This window comes from Neopelma chrysocephalum, unplaced genomic scaffold (genome assembly GCF_003984885.1).
Source record: "Neopelma chrysocephalum unplaced genomic scaffold, ASM398488v2 Primary Assembly neopelma1_22, whole genome shotgun sequence".
Lineage (NCBI taxonomy): Eukaryota > Metazoa > Chordata > Aves > Passeriformes > Pipridae > Neopelma > Neopelma chrysocephalum.
In genome coordinates this window covers 19843279-19859872 of record NW_020897689.1, presented here as the reverse complement: position 1 = coordinate 19859872, position 16594 = coordinate 19843279, and the positions used below count along the sequence as shown (strand labels likewise).

At 36.4% G+C, this 16594-nt stretch overlaps 1 protein-coding gene across 6 annotated transcripts in view; it reads right to left on the bottom strand.

The window, feature by feature from the left end:
• The window catches only part of NOL4 (nucleolar protein 4), a 188655-nt gene that overhangs the window by 64959 nt on the left and 107102 nt on the right, over positions 1-16594 (bottom strand). For all 6 annotated transcript variants that reach the window (XM_027674424.1, XM_027674443.1, XM_027674408.1 and 3 more), the window contains one exon: positions 14447-14730. In XM_027674424.1, the coding sequence (XP_027530225.1) occupies positions 14447-14730 (284 nt within the window). The remainder of the gene's footprint in view (positions 1-14446; positions 14731-16594) is intronic.

Sequence of the window (16594 nt, the reverse complement as noted above, 5' to 3'; positions counted from 1 at the left end):
TTTGATGGGTAAAGCATATGAGTTTTAGGAAATAGGCTGCTGGAAAGAGAGTTTGTAATTTAAAGGTGTGTTTATAAAGGCACACTGTCAAAACCACTTGCCAGAAACACACGGAAAGTACAACAGGCCTATTAAGCAGGACATAAATATAACAACTGGGAGAGCACTCAGCCAAGCAAGCCATGTATAGCAGCATTGTGAAAAAAAGATTGCATTGTAAAAAGCAATGTTTAAGGAGGAAGTCAAAGAACTTGCTAGATACAGGTACACATATGTACATGCATACTCATATTTTGTACATAAATTGAAAACCTAGATTTAAAGTCCAATGCTTAGGCAATTTCAACTATTGTTTTGATTTCGAATTTTTTGTCGTAATTAAAAAGCTAAAAAAACCCCAACTGCTAAATAGCTACAGACAATTATTCTAATACTTCTACAGTCTCATCATCCTGCAGTTCTCTCAGTTTTGGTAACATACTCAGTGCCTAGTTCAATCAATGATTCAATCACCAAATTAATGGCTGTATCCATTTCAACTCTGCAAGGCCAGAATCCTGTTCTGAGACACATTTAGAGAAGTTCAGAGGCTAAATGTTCATCTGCTATCCTTAAGAATATAAAAGAAACTACATCATCAATACAGGTGGAATTAACTGCAGGTTGTACCAAAGTACTCCAAACTTATTCGACTGTCAAGAGAAGAGCCTATGTGGATGTGCAAGACAGCCTGAAATGGAACTAGAGGACTAGATGAAAGGCAACTGAGCCCCATTGCTATATTAGGATGGAAAAAGAACACTGTATAATACCGGCAAATCTCACATAAGGCCAGCATATGAGAGGCATATCCTTCCAGAAAGGTTTATGCTGGGCACAAATACCCTGGCGTCCCTATAAGGGTGCCAAATGCCCATCCCTATACAACTGAATCCCATTCTGCTACCTAAAACCAGGATGAACTGCTACAGCCTCTAACTTCTGTATTATGTCAATACACCATGCAGGGAAGCTATATGACTGAATCTAGGGAAAGCATCTAACTTTAAGGCAATTAAGGTTTATACAGACACGTATTAACAATGTAGTCCATAGGCTCTCTTGTGCATACATATACAAGTTTTTATGATGAGGCCTGGACAGATTTATCAAGACAATCAGTGAAATTGTATTTCTCAAGGTTTCAGCAAAGCACAAATTAAAACAAACATTTTAGAAATTGTTTTGAATTTTAGCTATGCTAATAAAACCAGAGGAAACTTTCCAATGGCTATTCAATTGAAGTTGACTCAGCCTCTTTACCCTAGCTGAACAGTAATGTCTGGAGATAGGGATTTGTACTTTGATTTATGTTCAGCTATAACACCCAGGAAACAAATGACTTCTCCAGCTTTCCTACAGATTGATTTGCTTTGGGAAAGTCAATGAATTATGTCATGCTTGCATTTACTAATCAGTAGACAGTGATAGAACACATTTGCCTCACAGGACCAATCCAATGTTAAACTGATATATTTTTATTGATGTTTTAAGAATCCCAAACGTGCTATGTAAATGCAAAGAATTAAGATACAGAAACCTCTGGCAATTAAAATATTGGTGAAGGTATAAACAACTTATTCATGTTGAATAAAGTTATTATGCAAAATTTTCTTATTAGAAACAGTATATTCTAAAACTTTTATTACCTATATAAATTATAGATGTTAAACGACAAATGTAAAAAGTAACAGTGTAGTATCATATACAGTTAAAGGACATTACTTTCAACTAGGAAAAAATAGTAAAAGATGGAGCAAAAGTTTTGAAGATCCTGCCACTACTGACACTGCCTACCTCACATGGACAGCAAAACTCAAGTAAAAATAATTGTCTCACAGTTAACAGTAGACTCACACACAGTCTATTTTTTTTAGTTGATATTTGACATAAAGAGCTCTAGATACAAGGTCTAGGTACTATAAATATTGTAGCATTAAATATTAAAAAATCAAATAAAATCAAAATCTAAATATAGAAATGGAGAAAGAGGCTAAAACCAAGCCAGCATACTCCCTGATAATTTTCTATTAAAAAAAAAAAGAAGAAGAAGGAAGATAAATTATCTCCACAGAGTTTAGAGATAGTCTTTAAAACTTACTTTTTAAACTAAATACAATGATCTTGAATTGGCTTATGAGTGCAGTAAAAATAAATATTCTGTCCTGGATTTTACCAGATGTGGCAGGGTGGACACTTAATTGCATGATTATGTACATCAGTGGATTTTAAAAAGCATCTAATGAACCACACAGAAACATCAATCTTGTGAGAAACCATCTTTAAGGCACAATTGACACAAGCAGCACATTCCAAAAGATGCCTGTATGTCATTCCTTCATGCCTCCCTCTCTCAGCTGAGCCAAGAGGGTATGAGGTTTCACACAGGCCCCAGACTCATCTGACTTCTTTTCCTCTAAACACAGCTTTTCCTGCTAAGCAACACACTTGGGGAAACAGGTATTTAAAAAACTTTTATTTTAGTCATTTAATACAGTTTTTGAAACAGGTCCAGTCCCACGGGGTTCCATCTGCAAAAGATTTTTTAAGAGTATATGACTAACTGTGCAAAGTGAGACAGAGATACATACTTTCAGAGGTGGTCTGAAAAACCACATATCACTGATTAAGTAAAAAAGGGCCAAAGAATATCCCTGTGTCCTTTTGAGAACTAATACAGAATTCACACTATAATGTTGTGGACTGAGGACAGACCATAATGGGGCCATTTATGGTAATCCCTAAGGAAATCAACTCACCTTTCCCTGTTTCTCATGCAGATTCTTTTATCCATCCTGAGATGGTGCAGCCGAGGAGCTCTATGACGGAAGGTACAGGGAAGAAATTCTGAATAGTTCTGCAAGGCATCTTCCTGGTGGAGTCAGACAATTCCCAAATGCCATGGGAAGCACAAGAGGAGGAAAAACATTACTTCATGACCTCTACCCAAACATAAAATGGAGTCAGAAGCAAGATATATCATCCCAATTTTAATTAAAACATGCATGAAAGACAATCACACACTCTTGTCTGCTAGAGCACCTGTATACAAACATTAGATTTGTATCACTGCAGGTGCCTTAACAAGAGATATAAGCCTTTGTATGCTCCTGATTCATCTGTAGGATTCCATCAACTTTGCGTCATGGCCATTGGATGACTGTTCTCATCAGATAAGGGGGAAAAACACAAATATATATATATATATATATATATATATGCATATATAAAGTGTGTGTGTCTGCATCTATGTATGTATGTATATGAAGAGAACAACATGTATCATTTCCCATCAGATCTGGGGGTAGCTCATGGTATAATCATGATGAGAAGAGTTAGAAAACACAAACTGAATAGGTGTGAAGGGACACTGAGAATGACAGTCTGACCAAAGCAGCTGATGAGAAACATCATCTATATGGGAAATATTCAGCTGTACCATGCCAAGATGCAAGCAACAACTGCAGTATTTCATGGAAACACTGTGAGCTCCAAGAAGCAGCAGCTTAGAGAAAACTCTAGAGATGTATATGGAATTCATCCAGTATTAAAACGTTTCATGATATGCCACATTTACATGGGTGAAATGAAAACTCACACCAGTTACAGACCCCTACCTCTGGCTGTATGTTTTCATATGTGCTCGTGTTTTCATCAGTTCCCAGTGAAATACAATTGTTGACTCTTTACACAGTTTTCAAATACTAGTTTCCAGGACCTTTTATTGATTGTGCAAGAATACTGTTCTGTAATATTTGTAACAGTGAGTGGCTCATTTGTTACCATGCATTTTGCAAAATTATTTGCTTTCTGTCTTTTGACTGTGTTTAATAAACATAACACACATTTCACAGCTTTCAATGCCTACCTACACCACTAATCCCCTCCCTATCTCAATAACTAATATGGATGCTGTTTTTTTAATTGTTCTTTGACGTATTCAAAATCAGTCACTGTTAGAGACAAAATACAAAGAAGCATGTTTTGATGAAACATATGGCAGACAAAACCTCAAGTAGACTGATAGGGATTATTGGCAGTTGTTCTTTTTTACTTCCCATTCTGCAGGGAATAAGATACTGCTAGAGACCATCTGGGAAATCCACCTAGCAAATCCTTTGTTGTTATAGGGATCTAGGACATCAGTGACGATTCTGGTACCTCACTGTTTTCCAGTGGCATATTACATCTGCAACATTGTTGTTTTCTATAAGACTGAAGGTTATTAATCAGAACTTCATAGACATTGTGAGCTGAACTGTTGCACATCCTCTTGGAGTAAATGTCTATTACCTAGGTTCCCATTTACAGAGGATTACATTCAGTAATTGATGTGATTCCTCACAGTCCTATTTGCTGGTAAGTAATACTATTATCTACATCTACTACTTTGTTCCTAAAAAACAAAATTTCAGATAGATCTTCCTAGGAGTCTTTGGAAGCAAATGGAGAACAGAGGAGAATTACCAGAAAAAGATGAAGTAGGAAAAGGAGTATTAAAAGGCTAGCAACAAAAGAAAGATGATAAAGAACAAAATAGTTAAATAGTTTTAAAGTTGAATTCTACTTCTCTTTCCCTCTTTCCTCTATTAAAAAGTTGACCTGCTCACTTCTCTCACATCAAATAGCAAATCCAGTTACATGAACAAGTAAGTATCCAAAAAAAGCATTCAGTGTTCTAGTGTAAGTAATTATTCCCAGCAATTGCTAGGGAGAGCACACAAAAGCACAGCTTGAAGGTGTATCAAACATTCAGCAAGACATTTGACTACTGGCATTCATTCAACAAAATACAAGATTAGGAAGAGAGATGTGTGTAAGACCATTAATAAAAATTGTATTTATTTTAAAACCTCATCAATAAGTTGTTATAAAAGTCATTAAAGAAAAAAAATCCTGGACTTCTTTCCTCCCTTTCTTCTGGAGTTGACTTGGCATTTAGAAAAGAATTCAATACCAGAAAGAAACAATTAGGAGTAACATTCATGATTATCAACTTCTTGAATAACAACGTAGTCTTGGAGGAGTGTAATGTGTGTAGAAAGTGGCCAATTATCAAGCTATTTATCACAGATTAGTTTTGAGGATCAGCTCTTCAACCTCTGCATCTGAAAAATAAAAAAAATTACAGTTCATTAAAACTGTAAATAACATTAAGACTAAACATAATCATAGTAGGTAGCAATTTTTGCTACCCCATTATATTTTGCTCAATTTACCATCAAATAGTATTTAATCTTCCAAGAGCAAGACTTCTTCTCAGTCTTTTTCTAGTTCGCAGAGGAGCTGTGTATTTGATAACAGGAGAAGAAAAAGCTGCAGCAAATCATTTGACATGGTAGGACTTCAACACTAATTTAATTTTCTTCCTAATGAGAAAAAAAAAAGCACAACTAAACAAAACACAAAAGTTTGATTTAGAGACTGCAACAAGGCTCAGCCTTGAAGCTGTCTGTCAGGAACAAATCTAGGTTGAAGAGAACAGGAATTTGCCTGAGTGGTACAGACATAGGTTCCCAGGCTGATGAATTATAAAATGTTCTTAGCTGTAAATGGGGAGGGAAGTAGTAATTTCATACCTTACCTCACTGACTTCAGAGGTCCTTGATAGCTTTGTCTCTTGTCTGAACAGATGTCCAGCCACTAAAACCAAGTTGGGCAAAGTCCTGCATCCCCTCCACATACAAATGCTTCTTTTTCAATACGAGGGACCAAAGACTCCAAAGGTGAGTGTAAATGAGGATAGACAGCTGGATCTATAAGTAACACATATGCAATCTGGAATCAACAGCACCATTGTCTGATATTTGACCACCGTGCAATTTTTCCTTTAAAAAAAAACTTCTGAGAACATTTATAAAAGGTCAAATTAAAACTTATTCTCTTTCACTACATTAGCTGGGATGTCATACACATATGGAGCCAGATTGTATTCTCCATTACAGATATGTAAATCTAGAGTACCACCATAAACTTCAGTTTAATTGATCTGGAGTTACATCATTGGAGTGGATGCCCCACAGGAAACCAATTTCGCTTTCAAGAGTTTTCATTGAACGTGAAAACCTGCTACTAAATGTACTTCCAATGGGAAGAATTAGACATAAAACTGTTATAATAGACAAAGGACTTCGATGAATGTCACTGTTAGAGAATGCTAAAGCATCCATATTTCCTGGCAAACACAGCACTGATTTTTTTATGCATCTGTAGTTGTCTCTCTTCAAAACAATGTTCTATTTAGCCATTTATCAGAAGATTCACATCTGGAAAACACAGTGCTCTGTAAAACCATAGTGCTTACACTTAAACAGTGCTTATTAAACCCTTAAACTAACATCAATTTTGGTTTTGGTACCAAAAAGCTTCTCAGTGGCCTATAGCAACTACCTTACAAAAGTAGCAAAAAACAAGAAAGACTTTTTTTCTTCGTAGAACCACACTGCTTTTTCCAAACCACAAATAAACTGAATTTTGGAAACAGAAAATTGTGGTTTTCTCACCTTTCTCATTTTCCAAAAGTAGGAAAGAGTAAAATCAAGGTGTCTGATAAAGTGGTAAAGCTAAAGGACTCAGTCTTTACAATAGGAGCAACCTATAAAAATCCTATGTATGAAGTAGGTTTTCATAGGGAAAGAGAAAATAGCCTAATTTGTAGGTAAGTGGATAGAAAAAAATTAGGTCACAAAACTGCTTGCACACACTTTTTGTTCTCCTTTTATTAATGTTCTCCATGCGTAGGAGAAGAGAATAGGCCTGCCTCCTTTTATTGCAGTATATCTATCACCCAAGAAGTTATGAAAAACAGTGTCATGGCTGTTACCTCTGCACAAACTTGAGTATAGTGGAGAAGATGCATACTTCAACACAACATTTGAGCCTGTCTTCACACACCAAAGATGTGAGATACAAGCTAAAAGATGTTGTAGCTTTGTATAACCTACACATGATGGTGACAGAGGTGGATTTCACCCTCACATTAATTCTTTTATAATTTTTACTTTTAATCCTTAGTACAAACCATTTCCAAGGATTTAGTGTAGAGCAGCAATGATGGATCTATCAGGTAACAACAATTAAGTCACAGCTGGAAGATGCCACCATTCTCTCCTCGGTGCTATGGCTGTAATGCTGAGAGCAGACTGGACCCTTGTGGAGGTGCAGACTCAGTCTGTGCTGGTATCTTGTTGCTCCACAGAATGTGTATAATGCTGACTTTGCATTCTGTGCCACCCCCCCATTGTTGTTTGGCCAAAATCTTGTTACTTGTTGTAACCCATCCTGTACCAGATTTTGTGTCCATGCTCATAAGTTATTCGTTACAGTGGCAAACAGTATTTCATGCTAAGCCTTTTCCTACTCTTAACAATTAACTCATAAAATAATGCTGTCAAATCCCTGGACTGTAGATTTGTAAGATATTTGCATTAGCAAAACAGCAGTCAGTAAAATATAGCATTGCATTAACAATCAATTTCTATCTGACCACAGAAATGAAATAGAATATAACAACCAACTAAAACCAAAACAAAACCAAAAAACATAATTTCCTCTTATGCCATATCTAGGTAGTGAGATCCAAGTTCAAGCAAGGGAGATGGTGAAAAGTTCTCAGGAGAGGATGAGTTGGAGTCAAAAGCTCCTTTTTGAAAGGTTTAACTTTCAATTCAGATTCATTATTTAAACTTGGGCATTTAGCAAAATAAACTAGATGGTCAAAAGGGTATTTGTACAAAAAAGCCAACATGCAGCATTTAACGGTATCCTAAAAAGAACGAGATCCTTCTATCTTACTCTTTCCACCTTCCTTCCTGCTAAGAGCTAGCTAGATCATATAAGTGCCATATGACAATGCTCCCATTCAGATGAAACCTATCTATTCCACTTGAATATAAATAATCAATGACAATGAAAGAAAAAATGTTTGAATTATAAAACAAAAAATGAAAATAAATAAATAAAGAAAGAAAGAAACGAACCAACACCTCCAACACTGTTCTTCAACGTGCCAAATTCCCAAAGCCTGCATTTTAACTCTTGCTTCAAGTAGGTGCATGCTTTCTTCACATTTCATTAAGAAAACATTTAAATAAATTACTTCCTAAGTTGCTCAATAAGCTACTAACTGTCTCCATAAAAGCCCATTGTAACTCCTGAGGACTCCACTTGTTTTAGAAAAAGCCAAATGCTCCCTTATATTCTGACCATCACCACTTCCCCAAGGAAACCTACAGACAGAAATACAGGCTAGACAGATAGCAACTCCACATGTCTCAGAAACACTTCAGATGTGATGATCTTCCACTTTTACTAAGACACAATCATATCTTTTAGAGAGAGTGAGAAAGAAACACATAGAAACTCTACCTTACTCCTCAGAGATGGTGTCTATCTGTGGCTACATTTATGTACGCTTTTGGAAACCAGGTTCATGATGCACCAGCACATGACGACAGGCTTACCTGTACATTTGTATATTTAGGTAAGGCTGCCGGGACAGTTGGGCCTGGTTTCCTTCAGTAACAATGATCTCCAGCAGAGCAGATATTACAATATTCTACAGCTGCACTAGCCACTGAAGATGACTGAAGTTTTAACTAGAGTATCATGAAGGAACTTCAAATGACTCTTCACCCAGGACCTCACGTATGCTCTGGCTTTCAGATCTCATGCAAGGTTACAGCCTTTAAATACCTTCTTAGAACCTGTCTTAAAAGTGGACAGTGTGCCAGGCTAACCGGCCACAGTGTAGATACATCTGTTACAACACCGGTTTGAAGCTGCAATTGTTGGAAGCAAACAGCCCCTGGCAGCGGCCCATGACAATAACACTGTTCTTTACATCAGGCAGAAGAAACACTTCAAAAGTCCAGCACTAAAGGAAGGATAGAAAGATTTTTCTTTTACGCTACATGAAAGCTCTGCCTTGTTGTGAACAACTGTAACTATAATGGCATGCACATTAGAATGTAGTATTATAATTAAAGGTCATGGTATGCAGCAATCATTATTAAGTGTTCTCTTCTTTAAAACTATGACTTTCTCCTCAGATTTAGAGTAAAAATTTTTTACCTCGTGTCATTCTGCAAGTAGCCAATTACACACTTGCGCTAAGCATGATGCATATTAACTTAGCCTTAGTTCCTCTGAGTCCCTTCAGAGGGACTCCAGCTGTCCAACTTTTCTATCAGAAATTTTTTCTGGTAGAAAGAAATAAAACCAGCTGTTTGCAATTAGTAGGTATCCAGACAAAATGGGCACATATGTGTTGTCCTTGTTACCTCATTTTAATGCATCTCCTAGGCATTTATGATCAGTAGCATGTGTTTCTATCAGGGAAATTCCAAAGAGAAGTTGTTGCATAATAGGAGCATCCCTTGCAATACAGACATAATGAACTATTTATTAATCCAGGTAAAATACACAACACAATATAGATATGACTGGTTAGCTCAAAAGCCTGTTTTCCCATACGATATCACAATAACCTTGTTATCCAAATGCAGAAGAGACAATATCATTTAAAAGGAGCAGGCTTGCTATATTTAATGAAATAAATAATGAAGAAGAGATAAAGCTATATCATGACTTTTCAAAATAAAATATAAGGTCCAGGAAGTAGCAATAACAAAAGAAACAGCAATAAAAAAATCTCAGTGCTACAGAGACTTCATACAGAAATCCAGCAGGCTCACACATAAGTAAGCATATAACCATCTAAAATAATTTATATATGCACTTAACTGAATTCATAGAACTGCATTTGCAGAGCATTTGCTGATGAATACTTTCTAAGTCTTTTGTACTACAAAGACCCAGCCCTGTTAAGGTAATGTAGAAAATTCTAGTGCTGTGAACACCTAAGTCTTACCGGAGGCTCTGTTCCCTAATATAAGCTCAATAAAAGCACATATATAAAGTGTATATACATACATATACATACTGTCATATATGTATTTAACACTATGAAAACCCATGTTCATCCTTGCGCAACATTTTTTCAGTGAATGGTAAAACATTCGCAAGTCATATTCTGAAGTGACTGAAAGGAGCATTTGTTAAATAATATACCCTAGTAGTTTAAAAAGTTGAATTAAAATTTGTTTACAGGGTTATCTAATCCCCGGTTATTTATCCGATTCTTTTCAGGCAAACCCCCCTTGATTTATTATAAAAAAACCCCAAACCCTACATTTCTTACAAACTACTAATTACCTCCTCTGTGTACATTGGAGAGGCCTGATTTTAGAAAAATGTTAAGTATCCCGGTTTTGACATCCATGACTCTTGCAAAATAAGGCCATTACATAGCAAAGTTCCCCTACAGCTCAAATAGGTATGGACAACATAAATATTCCAAAACTTGAACTTCCACAAAGAAGTAGCCATTTTCAAAAAACATTTGACTATTAGCTGTCAAATTTACAAAGAAAATATGATAGAAAAACTACCATTTTTATCTCAACTTCTCCTGATCATATTTCTGCAGGACATGCAAAATTATCTATCAGAATGTCAGCCAAGAGTTCTTCCTGGCTCCGTTCCTTTGCCTCTGAGTTTCACAGAGTCCTGGCTATCCCAAAAAAGTAACCTCTTGTACAGGCTAAATAGGCCATTTTAGAAGTTGGAGAAAGCATAATGTACTTCTTCATCCAATTCTAGCCCAATAATTGAAATACATTTCCCTTCTTTTAGAAACCAGATATTTTCTTCACTAACTTCTCATATAACTTTTCTCAATTCTTTGCTACATAAAGATACCATAGGAATACTACATTATAAGAAGTGGCATATCAATTTTATATCTAGTGAATGCTGTAGATTATTTTTCTCATGAAAACATGATTAGAGGCGTCACAGTTTAGGAACAGTATTCCCCAATTTAGTACCCCCACTAAAAAGACCAGGAATCACTTCCCTCCCCTCCTGAATGGGAGGCACAAAAGGCAGAGATCACGGGTTGAAATAAGAACAATTACTGGAAACAGCAATGAGATAAGAAAAATGAACAGTAACAACAACAATACTAATAACAAAAGCATACAAAGAGAGGATGATTTACATGCAAAATGCCAACCAAACCCAGGACAATGAAATAATAGTGGACAGCTTCCCTCTGCCCACCACACTTTCTCCACCAAAAAAGGAACGCTCTTCTTCTTGGAAGCAAGAGAGAGAGTCCCTATCTCTGGCAAAGGACATGAGATGGTATGGAATAATATTATGGTCGTGGCCACTCCCACACAGCTCCAGGCACCACCCCTTCACAGCTACTGCAAAAAGTTAACCCTGTCCTTAGCCAAAACCAAGGCAAGAGGTTGCACTAAACACATTTGCTTACCCATCACTACCAGTGATGCCATTATTCAGGTCCAATCATCTCTGGTAACTGGGCTGAGAGAGCACTGGGACAATTTCCAGGAGACTTCAAAAAACATCCCACATACTTGGTGTATTCTAGGTAAAAAGGATATGTGAGATATGGCTCCTAGTAAACAGTAGTACTCTGTTAACCTTATATGTTCTTTATTTTCTTTCCTTTTTTTGCAGAGAATGAGAGTCTAGGCTAGTTGTAAAATATTCTTTGACTGTTCAGTATGTAAGATACCATTTAAGGTAAAACAGTAGTAATTATTTATATGACTGTATATATATATGCATATTAAATTCTGAGATGTTGTACAGTCACATTCTATTCTAATACATTGATGGGTTTTAACCTTTACAAAAGTATCTTACAACTTCTTTTAGATTTAAAAAATAAGAGTAGAATTAATCTGTAAAACACTAAATTGGCCAAAAAATATTCTTTTACTCTATACTCAACTTACAGATCTCTGAAAATTTTTTGCTTATCCCAGGACTGTGTTCTTCCTGAAGTATTTACTCCATATTTGATAATCTTCATTGCATACCTAATAAATCATATACTTAAATGAACTGTGAACATCAACATGAGTTTCACTAGGACAAAACGGGAAGACAAATCTGCATATTCTTGGCAGTATAGAGTGGGTAGGATGACAGTGAGTGTGAAAGAATGTATTGATGTGGGGGATGATTCTGGTGTCTTATAAGTTGTAGAGTAACAAAGAATGAGATGGCTTTGATTGTCATCTCAATTCATTACAAACAGATTTTTAACACTTTTTGATACTTTTTTGCATCTTAGTTGGAACTGATTGAAATTGGAAATTCAGGCTATGTTCTTGTCTTAGTTATAAATGAGTTCCACATTAAGACTCCTGCTTTCTTTGCCAAGCTTATTTGTGTATTTGCAAGAGTGATGGCAGAAGCAACAACCTACCTCAGGCAAAAGGGCCTGTGTGTCTGTCAATATTTGGGTGACAAGCTTCATTGGAACAATGTTCCCTGAAGCAAATGAAGATACCACCCCTATTAGCCAATTTGGGACTCACTGTGCAACAGTGAGAGTACTGAGTAAATCCAGCATCGGAGTGTATACACACACTGAGACTACAGATAGTCAGAACATTTTCCACGATATGAAAATTTGTGAGAAAAAAAGTATTCCGTGCAGATAGACAGTTTTCCATGAAGATTTTATGGAGAAGGTTTGGGATACATGATTTGCTAAACTGGAATGGCCACAAGAAAGATTAACAATCTCCCATTTAGTCTCCCTTTCTTCTACCCACCAAGACTCAGACACTTCAATTACAAACACATTTCAAGTTTTTATTTTTACTCCACAGGCAATGAAGACAGAAGGTAAAACTTTAGCATAAACAAATGTTGTTCTCTAGACATCAGTCATGTACAATCCCCTTCTAGGTATGCCTAGAAAAAGTGATTTTCTATAACACTCCTCCTTCAAAGTCCTGTAAAAAATGTGCCAATTCAAAGTATATCTGTGTTGTCAGGCTACTGAAAGCAAGTGACTAGCATTAATAGTACTTGGATCCATGACTAACATCCTATTATTGCTGCTGTAAAAGTGGTAAGCCAGTTGTTTATCAGATAAAAAGCAGGAACTTGTCACCAGTAAGATCAATGGCTGAATTCTATGACACAGGCCATTTCTTCACCCTCCCTTACAGTAGGTCCTCATGACGAACACCTTCCTAGAAAGCTAACAAACCTAATCTATAGGATCTGTCTATCTACAAAATAACCACCCTTGCTTCCCCTTATCCACATAATAGAAACTAGAGAGAAAAGCCCTCAGGAAATTCCAGCGTCTTAAAGCAAACTTGTCAGTTTTAATTCAGGTTAGGTGCCTGCATAACACAATAATGAAAGAAAAAAGTCAGCTCCTTTCAGATGTTGATAATTCAGATGTAGTAATTTTCTTGGGTATAAACGCTTAACATTCTTATGGATTCACTCTTGTCCTGGTTTTGGCTGGGTGTGAGTTCATTTTCTTCCTGGTAGCTGGTATAATGCTATGTTTTGGATTAAATATGAGAATAATACTGATAACAAACTGATGTTTTAGTTGGTACTAAGCAGTGCTTACCCTAAGTCAAGGACTTTTCAGTTTCCCAGGCTCTGCCAGGGAGCAGGTGCACAAGAAGCCAAGAGGGAGCATGACCAGGACAGCTGACCCGAACTGGCCTAAGGGTTATTCCATACCATAGAGCACCATGCCCAGCGTATAAACTGGGGGTAGTTGGCCAGAAGCCACCAATCGCTGCTCAGACACTGGCTGCGGGTATCGGTCAGTGGGTGGTGGGTGAGTGATTGCTTTGTTTGTCATTTGTGTTTCTTGTATTTTATTCCTCTTTCTCATTTTGTTGTCTTCTTTTTCATTACAATTACTAGTAGTAGTATTATACTTTACTTTATTTCAATTATTGCACTGTTCTTATCTCAACCCGTAGGTTTTACCTTTTTTCAATTCTCCCTGCCACCCCACCAGACTGGGGAGGGGAGTGAATGAGCAGCTGCAAGGTACTTAGTTGATGGCTGGGGCTAAACCATGACAATTCTACAGAATCATAATACATGTGATGAGATGGCCATCTATAAATATACATACATATATGTATCTCAGTATTAATACATATATATATGTACCACATTATATACATATTTTTATATATATATATTTCAAATGGGTAAGTAGACACTTCCCCATAAATGAATTGATAAAATTCATGTCTGATGGAGAACTGCACCATTTTTTGTCTGTGTGTCAGCACAATATACATGCCTATACATATTTATTCACCCATGTACATCCACATAACACTTAATGTACATATGCATAATATATGTGTAACAGAGCATACATACCTATATATAGCATTTAAGTAATGATCCGACAAACATTAGACAGATTGCATTAAGTGCTCATGTGGGAATAACCTTTAGTTTGGCCTCACAAATCTTTTTCTTTTCTAAACTACACACTTCATATCTGGAGCATGTGGAAGCATCTTACCTTGCTTCCATTTTCTCTTGCCTCCCGTTCCATCTTGAGGTCAGAAATTAGGAGAGTCTTGTATTTGTTCTTTCCATTACTGCTGTGATCATCTAGTCTGTATTCTGAAGTCAGCTGAGCAGAGAGGGGACTGTCACTCAGGTTCAGAGGCTGCTCATCCTGCTCCAGATTTGTTTTGCCATTACTGTTGGTTTCTGCCATCTCCCTGCAGTGTGTTCCCCCTGAAGCATTGGAACTGTGTCCCACGGTCTCATTGCCATTAAAACTCTCTGCGGCTGAATCATCTATTAAAAAATATATATTTTCAGTCACATGCCACATATTCATCTTTGTCCAGTTCAAACATAATTTATATCTTCACAATTTTTTTCAAAATAGAATGCAAGTGGTTTACATTTACTAACACCAGTACATTTTTGCAAAATGTGCACACACATTTCTCCACATTTGCAAGTAAAAGCTTTAAGTAAATCCATGAAATATTACTAAGTTAAGGGAAATTATCTGGGCTGACACCTTAGTATCACTGTGTACAAAAAAGATAAGTATCACAAACGATTTTTAGGCACAGTGACAAAATATGCCTTAATCAATCTGTCTATCCATATGTCTATGGATCTATTCAGATTGTTATACCATGCTCATTACTGTAGTATTGCATATTTCCAAAATCAGCAGAGGTGCACATGGTACTCAGAGAGAATCTAGTTCTCGGGTTTTAAGTGTGCAGAACAGCACGTCGCATCCATAAATATCCTCTTGCACAGCCAAAACTTGAGCACATCTGATGTAGATGTGCTCTACTGCTGGCAGTAGAGATATGCTGGAAGAGTTGACTCCAGAAACAAAGATCCTCTCTTCATTTTGTTCATGTGCCCATTCACTTTGTTCATTCATTGTATGTTATAATATACGTGAAAATACTGATCAATAGTGGATTAGATTATAAATCTGAAAACTACATCCAAAAATTCTGGATGTGTTGTTGTTACCCCCAAGATTTTACAGATGAATTGTATGATTAGTATGTGTCTTCACATACTTATGGGTTTGTGTATCCTGTTGTCAGCATTCGAATTTGCTACCTGTGCTACTACTCTTTACATCTAAGCAATCTTTTCGCCAATAGGCTATATAGGAAAACAGTTCATCCTTCAATGGGTTAAAAGGCAGCAGAATTAGGCGCTCAATTTGCTTACTTCTTGTTCTTTAAAGCACCTGGTTTTTGGCAACTTACATGGTTTTGCTAATGGTGCTACACCTGCCTAGGGCTCTACAAGTCTATGCTTATTGCAGACAGTGAAGCTGGAAACAAAACTGGGAAGTTAGTAGTCAGGAATGTGTTCAGATTGAAACTGGAGATACAGCATGAGATGGACCTTAATATTTTAGCACCTTAATATACCATCTGCTTTGTGCCCCTCTAAACAACTACTATGGAAAAGAAGTAAACACATTTATACATATGTGGTATTTCAAAAAAAACCAAACATCAGGACACATTCTTTAATGGATGAGCTCAGAAATACTCATACTTAAACTACATGAATAATCAAACTGTTGACTCACTATCATTATTACAGTAAAAAACAACTATTCACTGCACTCAGATCAGATTTTTAAAAGGGAAGAAAACACTGTATAAATGGGGAGTGATCTAATTCAATTAAATACTTAGAAAGTCATAGACAAGACATGATACATCAGTGCCTTGCTTGCTGTACTCATCCAAAACTTTTATGTCACAAATTATACAGGACTGGGCATATGTTATGAACATATTTTTAAAAATTGCTTTGTTTTTTAAACCTGCAAAAAATCTAGTTTCATAAAAATCCATAATAAGAATCATAATTTAAATGGTTTTATTTAAGGAACATTTTTGTTGTTCTATAAGATGCTTTATAATTAATGGCTGGAGAAAAAGAAAGAGCTATGCTTTGGTATGTACCACTTTTATATGACTTCTTACAAATACAAATGTATATACTATAAAATACATAACATTCCTAGAATAATACTTTTAAATGTGTACACCAACCAAACTTGCAACAGAGCAGTGCTGCTTGAGGATTTCAGCTATGCAAGTGAATAAAGTGAGCAGGATTTATCCTTGATAAACCTTCTATCATGCCCTGAGACTTATGT